Genomic DNA, 19,883 nt, shown 5'->3' with positions numbered 1-19,883 from the left:
CAGCCAATTAGGTGGAGGCTTTGAAGAGGGACAGAAGAGGTTTACTAGGATGCCGCCTGGATTAGAGGGTATGAGCTATATACGGATGGGCTAGAAAAATTAGGGTTGTTTTGTCTGGAGCAGCTGAGGTTGAGGGAAACTTGACAGTTGTCTGTAAAATTATGATATGCACAGATAAGGTTCATGGTCAGAATCTTTTCCCCTGAGTTGAGATGTCTAATACTAAGGGACATGTGTTTAAAATGAAAGGGGAAAGTTCAAAGGAGATCTGAGGGGTTTTTTACACAGTGAGTGGTAGGAGTCTGAAACTCACTGCCAGGGTTGGTGGTGGAGGCAGATATGGTAGGGGTGTTTAACATACTTATAGATAAGCACATGGGTTTGCAAAGAATGGAGGAATATGAAGAAAGGGCAAGCAGAAGGGTTTGGTTTAATTTGGCATCATGTTCAGCACAACATCATGGGCTAAAGGGTCTGTTCCTGTACTGTACTGTTCTGCGTTCCATGTAAATACTTTTCAAGTGCGGACACCGTTATATGTGGGAGCCATAGACATTAAATTGCACTCAAGGCCCCGTACACGAGACCATGTGACACTGACCACAGGGAACAATGGTTGAGGGATCAGTCAGTACACTAGGCAACACTTCCCAGTTACCCACAAGTGGATAAGATAGTCAAGGAGGCATATAGCATGCTTTATCCTTCAAAACTTGGGGCATTATGTATAAAAATTGACAAGTCATGTTGCAGCTGTACAGAACTTTAGTTAAGTCACATTTGCAATATTGTGTACAGTTCTGGTTGCCACAATACCAGAAGGACGTGGAGGCTTTGGAGAGGGTACAGAACATTTTACCAGGATGTTGCCTGGTTTGGAGGGTATGAGATATGAGGAAAGATTGGACAAACTTAGTCTGTTTTCACTTGAATGAAGGATGAGAGAAACCTGATAGAAGTTTACAAAATTTTGAGAGGCAAGGATAAAATAGATAGTTGGAGTCTTTTTCCCAGTGTAGAATTATACAATTAGAAGTAGGGCCTTGGGTGGTACTTTAGAACAGGGGACTAAGGGGTGCAGGTACATTATTCTTTGAAGTTAGCATCACATATAGACAGGGTAGTTAAAAAGGTATTTGACATGCTTGCTTTCATTGCTCAGTGCTTTGAGTGTAGGAGTTGGGAAGCCATGTTGAAGTTTTCCAGGGTGTTGTTGAGCCCTTTTCTGGAATACTGTGGCCAAATCTGGTCACCCAGTTATAGGAAGGATATTATTAAGCTGGTGAGGGTTCAGAAGAGATTTACTAGGACGTTGCCGAGTATGGAAGGTTTGAGTTATAAAGAAAGGCTGGATAGTCTGGAACTTTTTTCACTGGAGCATAGGAGGTTGAGAGGTGAACTTATTGAAGTTTATAAAATAATAGCGGTATGGATGGAGTTACTGGAAGTTATCTTTTCCCCAGGATGGTGGATTTCCAGACTAGGGAGCACATATTTAAGTTGAGAGGAGAGAGATATAAAAAATGCATGATAGGCAAATGTTTTACACAGAGGGTGGTTTGCATGTGGAATGAAATTTTTGACAAATGTTGGCACAGTGGTTAGCACTGCCAGGGAGAGGGTCTAGGCCTGAAACATCAGCTTTTGTGCTCCTGAGATGCTGCTTGGCCTGCTGTGTTCATCCAGCTCCACACTTTGTTATCTTGGATTCTCCAGCATCTGCAGTTCCCATTATCACTGATACTAGGTAGTGGATTTGGATTTAAGGTAAAAGGGGATAAGTTTAAAAGGTGAGATGTTGGTTTTTTTTATACAGAGGATGGTAATTCCCTGAAATGCATAGCCAGAGGAAATGGTGGAATAGAATGTTTAGGAATCATCTTGGCATACATATGAATAGGCAGGGAAGAGAGGGAAATCAATAGCATAGAGGCAAGAGGTTTTTTTGTTTAGAAAGGCATTATGTGTCAGTGCAATCTTGGGGGCTGAAGTGCCTTTTCCAGGGCTGTACTGTTGTTTGTTATTAGTCATCATGCAACAGTGTAGAGATGATTTAAGCCATAGGGAAATGCTGAATAGGCTCAGGCTATTTTCCCTACAGTGTCAGAGGCTGAGGTGTGACTTTGTAGAGGTTTATAAAATCACAAGAGGCATGGACAGGGTAAATAGCCAGGGTCTTTTCCCTGAGTGGAGGAATACAAAACTAGAGGGCATAGCTTTAAACTGAGAGTGGAAAGATATAAAAGGGACCTAAAGGGTCACATTTTCACACATGTATGGAATGAACTATCAGAGGAAGTGGAGGCTGGTATAATTACAATATTTAAAAGTATGGGTATATGAACAGGAAGGGTTTAGAGGGAGTTGGGCCAAATGGGACTAGAATTACATAGGACAAATCATCAGCATGGACGAGTTGGACCAAAGGGCCTGTTTCCATGCCGCATATCTTGATGATCTTAAGTGCAAGTCAGATTTTTATTCAGTAAGGGAGTCAAGGGTTATAGAGGAAAAGGCAGGAAAGTGGAGTTGATGATTGTCAGAGCAGCTATGATCTCAGTAATTGGCAAGTAGACTTAATAAGCTGAAGGGCCTACTGTTTATGGTTTCTCAGTGGAGGGGTGAGCCTCCCTCTTGTGCTCAAAAATCTTAAACCCACAACCTTGTGATTTGGAAAGTTACCAGTGAGCTGTGGAAACGACACCCATTAAAATGGCTCGTTGGCTAAAGGCCATGAGATGATACTCCAGCAAAAATGAAAAGAGTTCACGAGCTTGGGGAGAGAGGGCAGAATATCTTTACTTTTTCAGAAACGCCAAAAGTACTGAATTCCCACAGAAAACTGAAGCATCTGCCAGCAGCACATGTAACACAAGTGATCCTCCAGCATTAATCATGGTTTACACAATAGGACCCCCACCCACTAGACTTGATGATTCACACTGGGAGAAATCACTGTTTGGAGTCAATCGTCAAAGGTAAACTGCAGCCCCCTATCCGGGCCCACACCAGACGCTGGTGGCATTGGCCCTGACTCTGTACTAGGAGGGGTACTACGTCCCACCTGCTCCAGAGGTGTACGGGTTGGTGAGGCGAAAATTTAAACACTCCAGATCCACTCTTCCCTCCAACCCCAGACCCACAACCTCGTTGTCCTTTGCGTTCTCCGCGATTTGAGTGCGTCAGGGACGGGATTAAAGGAAAACTAAACTCCAAGTGATGATTGATAAGGGAGGGTGAGGGACGTCAAGACGGTCCCCGAGGCAGGTGCGAACTGACGAGCGAACGCCTTCCGTCCCGACGTGCGTGGGAGATCGGGACGCTCGACGCTCGCCGTAGCGACTCGTTGCCCTGGCGACGGCGGCTGCCCAGGGAGACGGAGAGGTCCATCCCCGCCCCCGCGCGCCTTTCCCTCCCCCCACCCCCTCACCGCCTCCCCCCACCCCCACCCCAACCCAGTCCCGGTCACACTGCTCCCTCCCTCCCACTCACCTGCCCGTCGAGGTTTCCCGTCTCCGGCTCCGCTCTGGGGAGAAGGAAAACGATCGCCGCTTCGCTCTTTTCGGACAATCCCCCCCCCCCCCCCCCGGATTCGGGGATAACCACGAAGACCCTCTCTGTGACCTACAGAGATACCACACAGAGCGTTTGTGTGTTGGGGGGGCGGGGCGGTAACGCAGCTCCTGCGCCTGGTGGATTGACGGCAGGTGAAAAGGAAAGGGATAGTCTGCCGCTGAGATCCGAAAGAGGCCGAAGACCCCCGGTAACCTAAGCCTCCACCGCCTGGTGTGGGGGCGGGGGGAGGGCAGAGAGCGAGGTTTGGGAGAGGTGGCGCCTCATCTTCCAACTGCCGGTCGGACGGCTCGGATACCGGGATATATGGTGCTAGGATCGTCGGAGAGTCGCTGACCACCTTCCCCTTCTCTGATCCCTCTCTCCACCCGCAACCCTCCCTCCCTTCACCTTACGCACCCTCTCGCCCTGTCCGGTCCTCACCCTCTTCCCCCCCACCTCCGATCGTCACCCTCTCCGCCACCGATCCTCACCTTCTTCCCCCTCCGATCGTCACCCTCTCCGCCTCCGATCCTCACCCTCTTCCCCCTCCTCCGATCGTCACCCTCTCCGCCTCCGATCCTCACCCTCTTCCCCCTCCTCCGATCGTCACCCTCTCCGCCTCCGATCCTCACCCTCTCCCCCCAATCCTCACCCTCTTCTCCCTATCGATCATCACCCCCTTCTCTCCCCCGATCCTCACCCTCTCCCCCCAATCCTCACCCTCTTCTCCCCATACTCTCCTCCCCGACCCCCATCGTCTCCCCCCGCCAATCTTCACCCTCTTTCCTCCCCATACTCTTTCCCCCGCTCTAATCCTCTGTTCTTCCCCCTATCATCGTCACCTTCTCTTCCCACCAGTACACTCATTCTCTATTCCCTCTCGCCATCCCCACCTTCACCTCCACCCCACCCCAGTTTCACCCCACCACTCTGCACACTCTTCCCCCAGCCTCCTCTCCCCACCCCCGGATCCCGGCTCAAACCCGCACCCACACACAAACGCACACAGGTCTTCATCCTCCCCGAACTCTCTGCTGCTTTATTCTCATCTCTTCGAATCCTTATTTTGTTTTTAAAAAATGATGGATTTCAACCAGGAGAATTTATTCGGGCAAATAGAAGATTTGCAGGAACTTAGCTTCATCGAAAGACCAGTGCGTCGATACCTGAAGGTGTGTATGTGAGAAAGGGGAGTGTGGTTGTTGGATGATGGTGATGGTGGAAAATATATATATTATGTATATATATGTATGTGCATATTATGTATGTATGAGGTACACTATCCGTGTATGTAAGTAGAGCTATCAAGGTTACACTGGGCTGCGCTTGCAGCGCAATGAAGGCAGAGCCTGCGTTACCCCTGAATCACTGTGCTGGAAATGTATTTAAAGCGAAAATTGACTGCCTGTCTCGGGCACAGAGACAAAATCAGATTTGTTACACAGTTCCACTAGTTATTACCGATTACAGCCGTAGGGTAGAGAAGCTATATCATGTAAGTTATCAGCAACTGAGACATCAAATCTGCCGTACGCACTGAAATTGTTAGCACATTATGACTCATTTTAACGAGAACATTTACCAGTTCATTATTAACATTTTAAGTGTCGCTGCCATTTATATCGAGCATATTTATTAAGATTTCAATCCATAACTTAATTTTAGATTTATTTAATCGATATATGAAAAAATTGGGACAAATATAAATCAAGATTGAATAGGTCAGATTATATTTCTGAACAAATATTAACATGGACCTTGTTACAATGTGAAATCTATTTGCTATCTCATGTACTAATTTAATGGAGACATTTCTGATATGATACAAACTAGATTTTTGTTAAAAGTACTATGTACAACAGAACAGATGAATCTGAATTTTAAATCAATGCTAAATCAAAATGCAGATGCTGGATATGTGAATTAAAAGAAAATCACGGCTGGAAATGCTCAGCAGGGCAGCAGAGGAGGAGGAGAGAGAGTGAAATAGTAACTGCTCTCCACAGAAACTGTCTGACCCATCCAGTTTCTCCACTGTTTTCCGTATTTCGCTGTATCTGTATGTTGTTAATCTGCATGGATTGATAACCTTAAAACTCTTCTTTTAAAAAATGGTTTCTGCCAAAAAGAGCACTTTGGCTGATGAGGCGGCTTTAGCAAACTCTTGTCAGTTTGAGCAATTTACGCTGTATGGTTTGTCAAATGCATATATAAACCTTTCATCACTATCCATTATAAGATGCTTTTAGTAGAAAGAAGAGAAAGGAAGATTTACATTCATATACCACATTACAGTGTAATAATGAAGAAAGTGAAGTAGTCAATTTATGCAAACAGTCTTCCACAAACAGCGGTGATAATGACAAGCTAATGTGTTTTTTGTGATGTTGATTGAGGTATATAAATCATGTCTGTGGGCTCTTTTACACTGATTCAAACAGGCAGATGTGCCCTTGTTGCAACATTGTTGTAAATAGCGAGTTTTGAGAAGATTTGTAGCTCAGGTTGAGGTTCTGGATGTGAGTTTGCTCGCTGAGCTGGAAGGTTAGTTTTCAGATGTTTCGTCACCATTCTAGGTAACATCATCAGTGAGCCTCCGATGAAGCGCTGGTGTTATGTCCCGCTTTCTATTTATCTGGTTAGGTTTCCTTGGGTTGGTGATGTCATTTCCTAAATAGAAAGCGGGACATAACACCAGCGCTTCGTCGGAGGCTCACTGATGATGTTACCTAGAATGGTGACGAAACGTCTGAAAACTAACCTTCCAGCTCAGCGAGCAAACTCACATCCAGAACCTCAACCTGAGCTACAAATCTTCTCAAACAGAAAATGACATCACCAACTCTAGGAAACCTAACCAGATAAATAGAAAGCGGGACATAACACCAGCGCTTCGTGGGAGGCTCACTGATGATGTTACCTAGAATGGTGATGAAACGTCTGAAAACTAACCTTCCAGCTCAGCGAGCAAACTCACATCCAGAATTGTTGTAAATGACACCTGAAGAAGGACTGAGGCTCCGAAAGCTTGTGTTTTCAAATAAACCTGGTGTTGTGTGATTTCTGACCTTACTACCCCAGCCCAAATCCGGAGCCTTCACGTCATAACATTACATCTGACAGTGGGTATTTCAGACGCTCTGGCGCATTCACCGAGTAGAGTGTCCATAAGATCAGAAGACATAGGAGTGGAAGTAAGGACATTCAGCCCATTAAGTCCACTCCGCCATTTAAATCATGGCTGATGGGCATTTCAGCACCACTTCCCTGCACTCTCCCCGTAGCCCATGATTCCTTTTGAGATCAAGAATTTGTCGATCTCTGCCTTGAAGGCATCCAATGTTCCGGCCTCCACTGCACTCTGCGGCAATGAATTCCACAAGCCCACCACTCTGGCCGAAGAAATGTCATCTCATTTCAGTTTTAAATTTACCCCCTCTAATTTTAAGACTGTGCCCACGGGTCCTAGTCTCCCTGCCTAACGGAAACAACTTCCTAGCGTCCACCCCTTCTAAACCATACGTTATCTTGTAAGTTTCTATTAGATCTCCCCTCAACCTTCTAAACTCTAATGAGTACAATCCCAGGATCCTTAGCCGTTCATCGTATGTTAAACCTACCATTCCAGGCATCATCTGTGTGAATCTCTGCTGGACACTCTCCAGGGCTAGTATGCCCTTCCTGAGGTGTGAGGCCCAAAATTGGACACAGTATTCTAAATGGGGCCTAACTAGAGCCTTATAAAGCCTCAGAATCACATCGCTGCTGTTATATTCCAACCCTCTTGAGATAAACGACAACATTACATTCACTTTCTTAATTACGGACTCTACCTGCAAGTTAACCTTTAGAGAATCCTGGACCAACACTCCCAGATCCCTTTGCACTTCTGATTTGCGAATTTTCTCACCGTTTAGAAAATAGTCCATGCCTGTATTCTTTTTTCCGAAGTGCAAAACTTCACATTTATTCACATTGAATTTCATCAGCCATTTCCTGGACCACTGTCTAAATCTTTCTGCAGCTTCCCCACCTCCTCAGTACTACCTGCCTGTCCACCTATTTTCGTATCATCAGCAAACTTCGCCAGAATGCCCCCGGTCCCTTCATCCAGGTCATTAATATACAAGGTGAATAGCTGCGGCCCCAACACTGAACCCTGTGGGACACCACTCGTCACCGGTTGCCATTCCGAAAAAGAGCCTTTTATCCCAACTCTCTGCTTTCTGTCAGACAGCCAATCCTCAGCTTTGATTTGTGTGTTCAAGTTCTAAAGAACAGCTTGAAGCTGGATTCTTGTGACTCAGAGGCAAGAGCACTACCAACTGCTAAAAATAAATATGAGCTTACAGATCAGAGCCTGCATGTTTAGTTATGAGCAAATTGCTTATGAAATGTGACTGGGCTACAGTTAATAGAATACCACATTTAAGTTTACACTTAAAAGTTGAGGTTGATTCAGCGGTATAGAGTTGCCGTTTGATCAATTACAACACTGGAAGAGCTAAGTTCATTGGTATTGACTGATATGTTGCATTCGATTTTCTCCCTGTCATTTGTTCTGGCTCTTGCTTTTTAAAAAAAAAGTTGCGATGATATTTGTTCCCCTTGTGTTAACCTTAAATGGTTTTTCTCTATTTTAATTTGGATTGGTGAAGTGGTAGTCTAAACAATTTGCTACTCCAACTGTGTTCAGTCCTAACCAATTCAGAATAATTACAATTTTCTATATTAATGCCCCTATCGCTTATAAATTACATATTGGATAGTTGTCAATAAAACTTATAATCTTACGTTTGGTATCACAAAATACTACGGTTTTCCATTGCAATTTATGATATCACATGACACCTCCTTGATTGGATCTTGTTTGACCGAAACTAGCTGGTTTATTGATAACTGCATTGCATATCCGCTCTATTTTTAATATCTATTTATATTTGTAGACACCAGAAGAGATCGAAAGATTGACAGTAGATGAAGAACTCAATGATATTGAAAGAGCTGTTTATCTCCTCAGGTAGGTTACGAATTCCAGTTTCCGAGTGTTTTGGAAGAAAGGTGCAGCAATGTCTGAAGTTATATTTTTGAAAGCATATTAGGAAACAAATATTTGAAAGTTATATTTCAACAGTATTGTGATGGCCTGCTTTGGAAAGGTATCTCTTGTTTCTATTTTTGCTACATTTTGTTTTTGAGTAACCTCTACCCTTAATGGTCCCGCTTTTCTATCCTTACAAGAAGGATGGGAAACTGTAGATTAGTTCTTTTTCATTATCTGTTGGTGTTGGCATTTTTTTATTTCAAAGATCCTGTTGTCATAATTATTGTTGCAATGCTGTCAATGAATTTTGTTGCGTGTATTTTAGCCTGCATCAATAGAAAGTGCCTAAGCCTGGATTGGTATTACCATTTTAATGTTCCTCTTGTGCACAGTTAAATTTCTTCTGATACATCTGAAACCTGCGTGATTTGCTATTTTATCAGTTATACTGTGTTAGGTACACAAGTTTATTATGACTGTACATTTTTTTAAACAATTTTAACACTGCTTTTTACTAGCATTGTGGCAAAAAGTGACAGTTTGCAAATCTGCAGAGTAAAAAACTTGAGTACAGGCAAGGGAGAAGATCCTAGTCACGCAGAGAAATCCATGTTAGTTTTTACAGCACATAATTTATAGTTCATAACTTCCAAATCCTGCTACAATGTTTTTGGAAGTGATTGATCACATTATGCCAGCATGTACAGCATATGACAGGCTTCATAGGCTGACCAGTACATTGAGCTATGTCAGCAAGCAGATGTGCCCTGTTATCTCAATCTTGGATCTTCTAGTTCCGATGGCTTAGCTGCCTTGTTTGGCCTCCAATTCCTCGTATCTCCTCCTTCTAAGTTGCACTGAATAAAATGTATGTCTAGACCATTAAGGGTATTATTGTTAAAACAGTTGAGCTAATGTTCCCAGAACCACACTTGGTCAAGTGTCCCATCAGGATTATTTGTCCATTTTAATAATAATCCTATTAGTATTTCCTCCCTGCTATCCACTTGACTAGCATATATAGTTCTGTAGTTAATGATTGCAAGCCTCGGACAATGTTTGATTTGTTTGTATGTCCTTGCAGTTCAATTCTCTTTACTGACTTATTGAGCTACTGTAATTTCCAATGAGTTTAACACCTTTAGCATCTGTCTCGTTTTTGGATTAGGTTACAAAATGGCATTGAATTGGTAAGCTTTGTGAATGTATAAAAGCGTTTTAAAACAAAGGATAGTTCTTCACTTTTTTACATTCTTGAAAATGCCTGTTATTTTCTTTGGTTGGTTCTGGCTTCTCCAAGCTATAAATTGCCTGGCAGCCATAAAGTCTGACGTATTGTTTTTGTATCCTCACAATGCTCTAAGAAACAACCCCATCTTTACGTTATTTACACATCTGATGAATTTTTCTGTTCTTGTTTGTTCATTGTCGAAGGTTTGTGACATTCACTATTTGCTGATGCTTTTCAAGAATGTAGAAAGGAGACATGGCCAGTTTGTCTTTCTGGTGACCCATAATGATTTGTAACAGTAACACTAGACTTTCTTCAAGCATTCAAGCAAATATCTTTGTGGCTTGAAAAGCAGTTCAAACAATCCTGTATAAGTACCTTTCACCATTTTGTTTGTTTTCAGTCTGACTGTGCTGAGTGTATATTACTCTCTAACTCACATCTTTGTAGGTTCTGTGCTAAATACATCGATTGCTGTTAACCTTATGTTTTTAATCATTATTTCATTCTAGTGTGCGGTTATTTGCCTCCTTCCATGCTTGCCTGATTGTGTTTCTTTCAAAATATTTAGTTTCAATCTTTTTACCATTGACAGATTTTGCCCTGGATATAAATCTGTTTCAATAGATTAATTGGAAAGATAGATTCAACAGTTTGTTAAGATGCTTGTATCAAAACAGATGTTTCAACATTCCACTTAATGCCAGCTAAGAAAATGCTTCACTTCCCAAGCTGAGGAAAGTAGTAACATCATATAAGAAATACGAGCAGGAATAGACCATCCAGTCTGTTTCATCATTCAAAAGATCATAGTTAAACATTTCGAATCACAGAGTCATACAGCACGGAAATTGGTCTTTTGGCTCATCTCATCCATGCCAACCAGGTTTCCTAAACCTAACTAGTCCCACTTTCCTGTGTTTAGCCCATATTGCTATCAACTTTTCCTCTTTTTACCTGTTCAAATGTATTTTAAATGTTATAATTGTACCTGTCCCTGCCACTCCTCTGGCAGCTTGTTTCATATGTGTGAAAAAATTGCCCCTCCGGTCCCTTTTAAATCTTCCTGTTCTCACCTTAAACCTATGGCCTCTAGTTTTTGGACTCCCTACCCAGTGGAAAAGACCCAGACTCTTCACCTATGTATGCCACTTGTGATTTAATAAACCTCTAAAAGGTCGTCCTTCACCTCCTTACATCAACAATTTCTCTATCTTCTTCTTATTTTCCTTGCTTCCTTTAGTGTTCAAATATCTATTGCTGTCAGACTTGAGTGTATTCATTGATAAAACATTCACAGCCTCATGAGTTCAGAATCCTAAAGATTAATAACTCTGAGTGAAGAAATTTGTCTTCCTGTCAGTCCTAAGATGTTAACCCCGTTAACCTCACTCTGCAACAAATTCCAGACTCTCCTGTAGAGGAGGACCTCACCTTTAGGTACTCTCTAAGAATTTTACGTTTTCAGTGAGACCATATCATTTTGGCTACATATATTATGTGAATTTCAGTGCCTGTGTGATGCCAAGGATGCAGGTTATCTGTCCCAAAGCTTGGTGGATCATAGTAAACAGCATATCCTTTCAGCTGTTTGTGACAAGTAGAGTACTGACTGTATCTAACTAGCCTGCACTTGCCATACACATAACATTGTGTATTGGATATGTTTCTGCAATTGGACAACAATCCTGAGGGTGTGAAGAATTACATGACAACCAAATTAGGATGGTCAGTTGGGCTCACAGTATGGCACAATTAAGTATACTGTAAACCACATACAAGAATATATTGTGCCTTGTTCTTTGCGGACAGAAAGAATATATGCATGCACTGTGCCTGTCTAAATGCAATAAAATAGGTGATGTCCATTTGCTGATTTATTACTCAAGGCATGCCCTGGTGAATTAGAGTCTGATTTGAAATCTAAACAAAGCCTGAAAAGTGAACAGTAGATATTGTTACCTGCTGCATTCTCCATGGCAATGCCGCTGGCATTTGGCAACCAATAAGCGTCTCCTCTCCGACATTGGTGGTTTTCCTGTTTATTGGTATTCTTGTGAATTTCTCTGTGTTTAAAACAAGAACCTGCATTAATTTATTTCTTAGCAGTGCTAAATCATCTCGCAATCTTCAAAACTCCAGAAAAAGTACACCCATTCTACTAACAGAACAGGGTCAAAAATCACATAATACCAGGTATTAGTCCAACAGATTTATTTGAAGACACAAGCTTTCTGAGTCTTTCTTCTTCTTGGTGTCAGTGAGAGAGATGGCCTCCGACACAGAATTAATAAGCAAAACATCAAAGGATCATAGAACTGATGAGACTGTGTTGAACAAACCTAAGATGGCTGTTAAATCTTTAATCAGTTAAAGAGGATTAATATGCAAATTCCAGAATTTCTTTCAAGGCACTGCCCCGAGATGACTGAAGGTTTTATCAGTATAACTGAGGTGGCAACTAAGGTCAGACAATACATTTTAGGTAACAAAGTGTGAAGCTGGATGAACACAGCAGGCCAAGCATCATCTCAGGAGCACAAAAGCTGACGTTTCGGACGTAGATCCAATATCAGAGAGGGGGATGGGGAGTGGGTTCTGAAATAAATAGCCGGGGGGGGGGGGGGGGTGCGGGGGTGGCAGGGAGCTGGACTGAAGATGGACAGAGGAGAAGATAGGTGGAGAGGAGAGTATAGGTGGGGAGGGGATAGGTCAGTCCAGGGAAGATGGACAGGTCGAGGAGGCGGGATGCGGTTAGTAGGTGAGAAATAGAGGTGCGGCTTGAGGTGGGAGGAGGGGATAGGTGAGAGGAAGAACAGGTTAGGGAGGCGGGGACGAGCTGGGCTGGTTTTGGGATGCAGTGTGGGGAGGGGACGAGCTGGGCTGGGTTTGGGATGCAGTGGGAGAGGGGGAGATTTTGAAGCTTGTGAAGTTCACATTGATACCATTGGGCTGCAGGGTTCCCAAGCGGACTATGAGTTGCTGTTCCTACAACCTTTGGGCGGCATCATTGTGGCACTGCAGGAGGCCCATGATGGAACATGTTGTCTAAAGAGTGGGAGGGGAAGTTAAAATGGTTCATGACTGGGAGGTGCAGTTGTTTATTGCGAACTGAGCGGAGGTGTTCTGCAAAGCGGTCCCCAAGCCTCAGCTTGGTTTCCCCAATGTAGAGGAAGCCACAACAAGTACAGTGGATACAGTATACTACATTGGCAGATGTGCAGGTGAACATCTGCTTAATATGGAAAGTCATCTTGGGGCCTGGGATGGGGGTGAGGGAGGAGGTGTGGGGGCAAGTGTAGCACTTCCTGCGGTTGCAGGGGAAGGTGCCGGGTGTAGTGGGGTTGGAGGGGCGTGTGGAGCGGAAAAGGGAGTCACGGAGAGAGTGGTCTCTCCGGACAGCAGACAAGGGTGGGGATGGAAAAATGTCTTGGGTGGTGGGGTCGGCGTAAGGCCTTGTTTAGACCCTGTCTGTGTATCAACTTGCAGTCTGACTGGTTTTATTTCCAAAGTAGGAAATTATACAATGCCACACTGTGTACAAATTGTGTGCTTTTTGAACAGTATAGAATGTGTTTGCAATTACAAATCTGCCAGTGCAAATTCACCCATAGACTTATTTATATGGTTGTACTGAGTACTCATAGTACAATCGTCTTGTTTCAGGAATTAATCAATTGAGCCTTCATTGTACAGCCTCAAAGAGAAGTTTATCCTTCTTTAGGTAGAGAAACCAAAACTGTCCACGGTAAGCCAGGTTTTATGTCATCAAAGTGGTATAGAAATGCAACACTTCCTTACACTTGTAGCTGAACTGCCTTGCAACAAAGGTTAACATGTCTCTTGCCTTCTTTATTGTTTTTGGTGCTTGTGGGTTAATTTTCTCTAATGTGTACAAGGATCCTTCGAATACTAACATATACCGGTATCTTGCCTGTTTAAAAAAAACTACTTCAACGTGCTTCCTATAAATGTGAGTAGCTTCACATTTTCAGAGAGTTGCTGGAATCTTTTTGTAGCTTCTGTTCACACCCTTTAGTGCTTAATTTTCCACAGAGTTTTGTGCTGTTCGCAGATTTGGATGAATTACACTTGTTCTTCTCATTCAGATCATGATATGTATTGTAAATAGTTGAGGCTTAACCACTAATCTGTGTACCACTACGCTAAATGCACAGTGCTATCCTAAAAATGCTCTGTTTATTCCTACGCTTGGTGAAGACTGTGGGTTCACTTGCCACTTCCACAAACTTGAGCATAAGAATCTAAACTCTCATTCTGGCTGTTACCACACTTCTGTCTGTGAGAGTTTGATCTGTGCAAGTTGATTGCTGTTAATCCTACATTGTAATGAACATTTCAGTGATCGAGGGCATTCAGCCTCTGATCTTTGGTAAGCGCCCTCCTTTGAGGGCAGACTTCGAGACACACAACAATACAAAATTACCGAGCAGAAACTGATTGCCAGGTTCCGTACCCATGAAGACAGCTTTAACCGTGATCTTGGGTTCATGTTACGCTACATATGACCCTACCACATTTCTGTACCTGTAAAACCTTCCTTATTGCTTTGTTTTGACACCATCACCATGCTAAATTGTTATGGTCTCTGTACTTTAATCAGTTTGTATTGTTTTGGATTACTTATTACTTTGGTTAGACCCTTTACCTTTCATGCTATTCCAGTCATTTAGATTGTCTCCAGCACCACCTTATTTTTAATCTGTTTTCATTATCTCCTTGCCTCTTTTAATCGCATTGTAGATCATCCCTTATCTTGTTATTCAGCTGTTGCTGCTTTACTCACACTGTCTAACACTTTTGGTCACTTGCAGAGACTCATTATTTGACACTTCACACACCAGTTGTATGATGTTTTGATCTCTCTGCCTATAAATTCTGTGTCTGTGTGCTCTTCTGTCTCACTTTACATGATGAAGGGGCTGCGAACCGAAAGCTTGTGATTTCAGATAAACTTGTTGGACTGTAATCTGGTGTTGTGTGACTTACAACTTTGTCTACCCCAGTCCAACACCAGCACCTCCATGTCCTGACATACAAGTTCAGCATTTATTACCTATCACCAATTGCTTTGGAAGGGGAGATGGTGAAATACCTTCTTGAAGCATTGCAGTCCATCTGGTATGGGTGTGCACAAAATACTGTTAGGGTGGGACAGTGATGCAATACCAATGAAGGCTTGGAAATATAATTCCAAATCAAGATGGAATGGAGTATGAGATGGAGGGGAACTTGCATGTGGCAGTGCTCTCATGCATCTGCTACCTTTGATGTTCCAGGTGGTCAGGTGACCTGGAATACTCTACCTGGGAATCAGGAAACCTCCAAGTCATTGAGGTAATGAATTCCTTATGAATGAATGTGGAATCTCTTGATTAAGACTGCAGAACCTAGTGCTACTATACAGGGTGAAATATTGTGGATGCTATTGTCATGAACATTGTGCCAATTGAATAAGTGAATGCTGAGTAGTTTTATTTTGTGAAGATTTGCATTTATGTTATTGCATCACGTGCAGTGAGTTTCTAGAGGTGTAATTTATGTCACAGGCAAAAGTGGTAAGCATGGCTTTTCACGTATAGAGGTGCATGTCTGTGTTTTTTTTTGTTTGCTGCTAACTTTTGCCTGATGTCTTATGCTCATATAAATACTGTAGTCTCTTAAATTAATGCTTTCCTTATGTGATGTGGCTTTAAGTGTAGTCATACAGTGATGATCATAGAAGATATGTATGAATTGTTCTAATTCTGTTGTTGTGTAAATTTAAGTACTCCCTTTGTCAACAGAAATAAATAACTTAATGTTACTATGTAGTTCCTGACTTGTGCCTTGTATGTGGTGTACATTTTTTTGGAAGTCAGCAGCTGAGCTAGTCACTGCAGAATTCCAAGCTTCTAACCTGCAATTTTCACTGCAATAGTTATACAGCTGTAAAAATGTACTGTGCAACTTAGATAAACCACCTGGTCTGTTTAGAATAATGACTGATGGATAGAAAACAATATGGTACATTGCAGTGTGAGTGATTGGAGATTCAGGGAAAGAATATCTTACAACTTTGAACTCTATCTCTATATTTTTGTAATCTGTCAGATAGGAAGAAGATTTGAAATTTGGAGAAAGGAATACTTACAAATTGTTGAAGAGTTATAACATGGACTGTTTGTGTTATCCTGAGAAATTCTTAGTTGTATTGAATAAATGTGGTGAGCATGTAATATGCTGCGGCGAAGTTGAAAAATAATTTGTATGATAAAATATATTGATGTTTTGTTGATCTCTGTTTTTCCTGAATTCTCAATGTCTTTGCGTGTAATTCAATATGTGATCTGAAGGTGACGATGTAATTTTACTTAAAAAAAATAGAAACTCACAGTGGGGATGTGTTGTATTTAAAGTTTCCAAAGAAGTCTCTTGCAGCTTTGTGTTTAATTCCAATGTACATATTTAATGGTTTTTTTGATTGTGCTCACCATAGAAAATTTATATAAATTTTGTCTTACAAGGTTCGTTACCTGTAACTTTTACAAGAGTTTTTTTCTTAACTCTGAAACATTATATTTTCACCAGGTACAGAGATTGATTGACAGAATTAGAATAGAACAGTCCCTTTATATTTCACTAATTTCTCATTAGCTTACCTTGGCCACTATTTGTTAATATGGCAGATATAAGGGTAACTATTTAAATATTAATGCAATGTCAATTGTAGAGTATTTATAGGATGTAACAACAGACAATGATTCTACAGTTGAATTTCAATGATTTGAATGCTGAGCAGATATCTGGTAAAAGTTTTATAATTTAGTATTTACCTTTGTAATTTTGAACAATTTTTCACCATGGTAAGAGTGACTAGTGTTAATTCTTGCAAAAATGTTAAAACTCTCAAATAAATCAAAAGTGCTAAGAAATAATAATATCCAAAAGAATCAAAAACAGAAATTGCTGGGAAAATTCAGCTGGTCTGGCAGCATCTCTAGAGAGAAAGCAGAGTTAACTTTACGTGTCCAGTGACCCTTCTTCAGAACAGTTCTGAAGAACAGATACTGCTGAACCTGCTGAGTTGTCCTAGCAATTTGTTTTTGTTTCTGATTTCCAACATCCACAGTTCTTTGGTTTTATTTTGTTTACCATCCAAAAGAATGCTTACCTTGGTTTTATGTTAAATAAAGGCACTGTAGTGTTTAATTTTTTGTTGGCTAACAAAGTGGATAACAGAGCAGTTACTTCAAGTCTGTGTTATAAATGATGATTCTCCACCTCATTGGTTCTTTTTCATTTAGTTTGAAGCCTCAGGCGGATGACAGATGTTTGTGGAAAATTCAACAGAACCTAACAGTTGTTTTCACTTTGGACCTAAGCTAAGGAAAGAGTCTGGTGATAGGTATGAGTATGAGGAAAACGACTATTCAGTTGATCTAAGTTTGTACCTGATTTCACAAAGTATGATTATAGTAATTGAATATTCTTCTTGGCATCCCTTAATACATGCACTCGCATGTACTCAATCCATAAAACAATAGTTGTTTACAGCACAGAGTTCATAATTGAATCCACGTTTATCCAGTCCTCTTGACAAAGCAATCCAAAACTAATCTATCAGAGATAATGGGAACTGCAGATGCTGGAGATTCCAAGATAATAAAATGTGAGGCTGGACGAACACAGCAGGCCAAGCAGCATCTCAGGAGCACAAAAGCTGACGTTTCGGGCCTAGACCCTCTGATGAAGGGTCTAGGCCCGAAACGTCAGCTTTTGTGCTCCTGAGATGCTGCTTGGCCTGCTGTGTTCGTTCAGCCTCACATTTTATTATCCAAAACTAATCTATGTTCTATTTTCTTTTGACCACTTTGTATCTTCCTTTTGTGCTCTGCCATATAAATGTTTGACAGTATCTGTTGAATCTTACATGAAATCCATTTTGACGTATTGCTTCTACAAAGTAATTAAAGTTGAGAATTTGGTGGCTGAAGGAATTTGGGGAATAGTTGTTATTGCATTGAGGGAATAGTTGCTATTTTGGTACTTTTCAAAAGAAAGCTGTTGTCTAAGAGCTGAAGCAAAAAATAGTGAGATCTGAGGGGCTGAGGATGTGAGACTTTAAGTGATTTATTGGTGAGTTTTATGTTAATTTTAATATTAATTCTTTTCCTGTACACTCGTAAAGTAGTTTAACTTGATCTTGAATTTATAACTTAATTTGTCAAACTAATTGACACCATTAAAATAACTGAGATAACATGGTGTGAAGCTGAATGAACACAGCGGGCCAAGCAGCATCAGAGGAGCTGGAAAGCTGACGTTTCGGGTCGAGACCCTTCTTCTGAAATGCAGGAGGGAAAGGGGATTCTGAAATAAATAGGGAGGTAGAGGGGGAGGCGGATAGAAGATGAATAAAGGAGAAGATAGGGTGAGAGGAGGCAGACAGGTCAAACAGGCTGGGTTAGAGCCAGTGAAGGTGAATTTAGGTGGGAATTTAGAGAGGGGATAGGTCGGTCCAGGGAGGACGGACAGGTCAAGGAGGCAAGATGAGGTTATTGGGTAGGAGATGGGTTGGGTCTTGAGGTCAGAGGAATGGTTAGTGAGGCGGGTACTAGCTGGGCTGGTTTTGGGATGCGGTCGGGGGAGGGGAGATTTTGAAGCTCATGAAGTCCACATTGATACCCTTGGGCTGCAGAGTTCCCAAGTGAAATATGAGGTACTGTTCCTGCATCTTTTGGGTGGCGTCATTGTGGCAATGCAGGAGGCCCAGGATGAACATGTCAATCTGACCCCACTACCAAAGACATTTTTTCCTCTCCACCTTCCCTAACTATTCCTCCTACCTGAAGACCCACCCCCATTTCCTACCCAATAACCACATCCTGCCTCCTTGACCTGTCTGTCCTCCCTGGACCTACCTATCCCCTCTCTAAATCCCCACCTACATCCACCTTCACTGGCTCTAACCTCGTCTCTTTGACCTGTCTGTCTCCTCTCGCCCTATCTTCTCCTTTATCCATCTTCTATCTGCCTCCCCCTCTCTCCCTATTTATTTCAGAATCCCCTTCCCCTCCTCCATTTCTGAGAAGGGTCTCAACCCAAAACATCAGCTTTCCAGCTTCTCTGATGCTGCTTGGCCTGCAGTGTTCATCCAGCTTCACACCGCGTTATCTCAGATTCTGCAGCATTGGCAGTTCCTATTAACTCTGTTACAGATAACTGTTGAATAAAGTTTTCAATTTTGAAATAAAATAAATAAATTGCAATGGAATGGTGATGTGTTGCGGATGCAATGAGTGGCAGTTGTGTTAGTGGTATTGGAATAATGCTTGCTGATGATACAAACATTGATGGAAAAACAGTTGTGAACAGGATATAGAGTCTGCAAAGTGAAATAAGTAGATGAAAGGAGTATTAAAAAAAATTGGAATGTAATGTGGGAAAATGAGGTTGTCAACTTTGACAGGACGAATAGAAAAGCAAAATATTACTTAAATGGAGAGAAGAATACAAAATGCTGCACTGCACAGAGACCTGAGTCCTCACACATAATCCATAGCATGCAATTAGGCAAATGGATATTGGTCTGTAATACATGAGGGAAATGGAAAGTCAGAGGAGGGAAGTCTTGTTACAAGGGAATGGCATGCAGTTTTGTTCTCCTTATTTAACAAAGGGTATACAGATATTTCAGAGAGGATTCACAAACTTAATTTATGGGATAAAGTGATTGTGGTTTGAGGAAAGGTTGTGTCTATAATCATTGCCATTTAGAAGAAAAAGAGCTGATCTTATCCAAACCTTTAGGATTTTTAAGTAGCTTTACGAGATAGTCTTGAGAAGGTTTTCTCTTATGGAGACATCTAGAATTTAGGAGCATAGTTGTAGAATATGGGATCTTCCACTTTGATGGCGATGAGGAGGTAGTTTTCTTTGAGAAGTTTGTTAAACATTTGAATACTCTTCAGTGAAATTTAGGCCACTGTAGAATTCTGCCTTGAAAAAATTCAGATTGCTGATGTATAAAAGGACTTTAGGTCTGTGGGA

At 41.8% G+C, this 19,883-nt stretch overlaps 2 protein-coding genes across 6 annotated transcripts in view; one reads left to right on the top strand and one right to left on the bottom strand.

Annotated features, from left to right (window-relative positions):
* ddx24 (DEAD (Asp-Glu-Ala-Asp) box helicase 24) overlaps nt 1-3,513 on the bottom strand; it is a 41,187-nt gene extending 37,674 nt beyond the window's left edge. The window contains exon 1 of the mRNA XM_048537539.2: nt 3,493-3,513. The gene's annotated coding sequence lies outside the window, so the exon portion shown is untranslated. The remainder of the gene's footprint in view (nt 1-3,492) is intronic.
* ppp4r4 (protein phosphatase 4, regulatory subunit 4) overlaps nt 3,486-19,883 on the top strand; it is a 228,028-nt gene continuing 211,630 nt past the window's right edge. For 2 of the 5 annotated variants that reach the window (XM_059649055.1, XM_059649053.1), the window contains exons 1-2: nt 3,486-4,727; nt 8,502-8,575. In XM_059649055.1, the coding sequence (XP_059505038.1) occupies nt 4,635-4,727; nt 8,502-8,575 (167 nt within the window). In that variant the 5' untranslated portion in view covers nt 3,486-4,634. Of the gene's footprint in view, nt 4,728-8,501; nt 8,576-15,130; nt 15,189-19,883 lie in introns of all 5 variants that reach the window. The other 3 variants (XM_059649056.1, XM_059649054.1, XM_059649057.1) reach the window with 2 other exon arrangements.

Source organism: Stegostoma tigrinum, chromosome 10 (assembly GCF_030684315.1).
Source record: "Stegostoma tigrinum isolate sSteTig4 chromosome 10, sSteTig4.hap1, whole genome shotgun sequence".
NCBI lineage: Eukaryota > Metazoa > Chordata > Chondrichthyes > Orectolobiformes > Stegostomatidae > Stegostoma > Stegostoma tigrinum.
Note: the sequence above shows the minus strand (reverse complement) of the source record. Positions and strands in the feature narration are given on the sequence as shown.